Below are 3,082 nucleotides of genomic sequence, written 5' to 3' on the forward strand. Positions count from 1 at the left end.
TTACAAAAATTGTTTGATTAAAATTGATTTTAAAGTTGAGCATGATTGATATATCTATCCAAATTCAATAAAAAAAATTGTTTGATTAAAATCCAAAAATAATATAAAGTATTTTATTTTATTTATATAGACATCAATATAAATCTAATCCAAGTCATTGATTAAATTTTAGGTTCGGTATCGGATTAGGGTTATTAACTCAATCTCAACTCATCATATTAGCGAGTCCACCTTGAGGACTTTGACTCATTTACATCTCTACGCCTAGTGTTCATATTACTAAGTTTTTGAATGACTTATTAGTTTTGTACTTCGAAAGAGATTTTCAAAAAATATTAGTTTAGAGAAAATTGTGAAAGAGTTTAAAAACACAAAAGTTTGATGGACGACTTCCACTTTGATAAGCGATGCAAGAATATTGTATCTTAATTATTTTGTTAAAAATTTGGTGTCATATATATCCTTGAATCAAATTTAAATAGTTTTATACGACCTCTTTATTAAGTTTTGCTTCCGGCCCCTAAGTTTAGTGTTCCGCCCTGTATGCGATTAAAAGTCAATTCCTTATGTGTTCACAGTATTCACCTAGCTCTGCATTTTGTTAATATTAAAATCGAGCTACTTTTTTCATAGCGAAACAAATAATATTAAGAAACAGCCCTGACTAATTACAACAAGTGAGGCAGCTTTAATTAGGATTCATTATATATCAGTATACATAAGTTTTGAGACCAGTCACTAACTAAAAAAATAAACAATCAAGTGAGTGATGATGGTGAGTATCTACAAACACGTGCTTCTTTGTAAACAAGCCCAGGTCGACAAAAGTAGCCATTTGTCGGACTACAGTGTCTATGCTCCGAGCACACACATTCACCTTCCAAACCACACCCATCAAAATCCACCCCTTTCTTTCCGAACAACAACTCATCCGACCATTCACTTGAGAACATATTCTCCGGATCCATCTTCGTTTTAGCTGCCACGAACCCATTAAACCCTTCGTACTTCTTCTCCACCTTCGAGAATGCAACTTTCCTGTTCTTAGCCCAATGTGGCCTCGCACCATACTTTAAAAACGCCATTTGCTCCACTTCTTCCATCACATCTTGGTTCAGCCTCGGCGTCGATCCCGAGTCAGCTCGATAGTAGTTGAAGTCGACCACCACTGAATCACTAGATTGACCTAAATAAGCAGTTGATGCCTTGATGAAACGTATCAAAAGTCCGTTGTATATGTCTACGCCACAAAAGTTGTCGGGATTTAGGTCTCGCAACTTCTTAACATCCAGAATGAAGTCCATGAACTTTCGCACAGGGAAGATGGCGGTGGTTTCGTAGAAGAATAATCCGTCGATGCGTGGGTCCCATGCACAAGTGTTTGCGATATCTTTAGATGATGAGTACAAGCATGAACCTGAAGTTTGCATCTTGCCTTGACGGCCGATGACTGGATATCCGGTGAAGATTAGGTTGTTTTTTAACCCGTTTGCTATTAGTTTCTTGTAGGTTATGAAAGAACTCGCCATTGCACATTTGCCCTTTACGTTTTTCGCCTTTTCGAGCTTTCTCTCTGTTAATAGATCAACATATAATCGTTTATTCAATGGGGGTTTTGATTGAATTATACCCGAAAAAAATTCAGATTCTTGGAAGTGTGCATACCAGTGGCTCTTGTAGATTTAGAGACGACAATGAGATTAGACTGGAAACCAAGAAAGTCGTTGGTGCCATCGCCCTTCGTGGTCATCGGAACCCGATCATCGTATCTGTAAACCGCCGTGTGTTTGGAAGGATACCATGTTATGTCTCCAAACTCATGAGCCTTTGCATGGCTCATGAATGCATCTTCCAAACCACCATCGTCGGTGAAATTGAAGGTGATGCTTCTCTTGAACCCTTTCACCAAACTTAGTGTCACCTTGGAGATGATACCCAAGGTGCCTAAAGAAACTTTGGCAGCATTGAAGAGTTGATTTTTGGCATCCAAATGAAGAATCTTGGAAAACCCTTCATTTTCTTTAGCTGGAACCACCATATCGATTTTCATCACATGATCGTGAACTGCTCCGCCTTTGCCCCACCATGAGCTGCCGTGAGCACCAGTACTTATCACCCCACCCACACTAACACCTTCCCAGTAAGGCGCAGCTACCAGGCTCAAACCTGCATCTTCCACTTTGTTTATCAAATCTCGGAGACTAACTCCGGCGTCGGCAGTCACGGTGAGTGCAGAAACATCAATATCGATGCCGGAATTGTAGTTTTGGGTGCTGATGAGAACTGACGTGTTTCCGGCTGCAGGACAGGCGAATTTGGGTATGGTGTGGGAGAATTTGGATACAACTTTGAGTTTAAGTTTGTTTTTGGCTGCATTGGCTACGATTGAGAGAAGTTGTTGTTGGGTGGTTGGGTAGATGACGTTGGAGGCACGACAGTCTTTTCTATCACCCCATACGCCGTAGGAGTTCTGGAGGGTGCAGCCGCCGTTTCCCGCGGTGCATTGGATTGGTGGCGGTGGTGGGTAGGCGGTGGTGGTTGAAACCCACAGAATTAGAAAAAAGAGCACCACGATTGTAGTGCTAGCCATACTTACGTTAGTTGAAAAACCGAAGGATATTTGATGAGTTGAATTTGAAGATGCGTAGGTTCAAATTTATATATCACTGGTGCTTGAAGGAAAGATATAGAGAAGTAATTGCTACCCTTTCCTAATTGAATGCTATTTCATTTCCACTGAAATAAAATAATAAAAATATATTCATTTCTTTTTCTCTTTTAAAGCATTATAATCAATTTTTTATCTTCAATTATGTCTCAAGATTTAGAGACTAGACTTTATTACTTTATATGTAACTCGTGTAGTATAGATGTGCATTTAATTTGTACAACATACCATATTTTATGTGTAACTATTTAATGGGTTGAGATTGGTAAATACTTTCTTCTCATTGTATAAATTGGTAAAAACACAACATTATTATATAAACTAATGAAGATGTAAAAAACGAATGCATAAATTGATAAGATAAAGTCACCCGTTATCGTATTAGTTATTTATGAAACGTTACCCTTATGTTTT

General features: G+C 38.4%; 1 protein-coding gene across 1 annotated transcript; it reads right to left on the reverse strand.

Moving 5' to 3' along the window:
* Window positions 1-647: 647 nt before the first annotated feature.
* On the reverse strand, window positions 648-2,624 carry LOC111885866 (L-gulonolactone oxidase 3). The gene is made up of 2 exons (XM_023882092.3): window positions 1,666-2,624; window positions 648-1,573 (listed from the first exon to the last, which is right to left on the reverse strand). Exons 1-2 carry the CDS (start codon window positions 2,588-2,590, stop codon window positions 759-761), a joined length of 1,740 nt encoding a protein of 579 aa, XP_023737860.1. The 5' UTR covers window positions 2,591-2,624; the 3' UTR covers window positions 648-758.
* Window positions 2,625-3,082: the final 458 nt, after the last annotated feature.

Source organism: Lactuca sativa, chromosome 5 (genome assembly GCF_002870075.4).
Source record: "Lactuca sativa cultivar Salinas chromosome 5, Lsat_Salinas_v11, whole genome shotgun sequence".
Classification (NCBI taxonomy): Eukaryota; Viridiplantae; Streptophyta; class Magnoliopsida; order Asterales; family Asteraceae; genus Lactuca; species Lactuca sativa.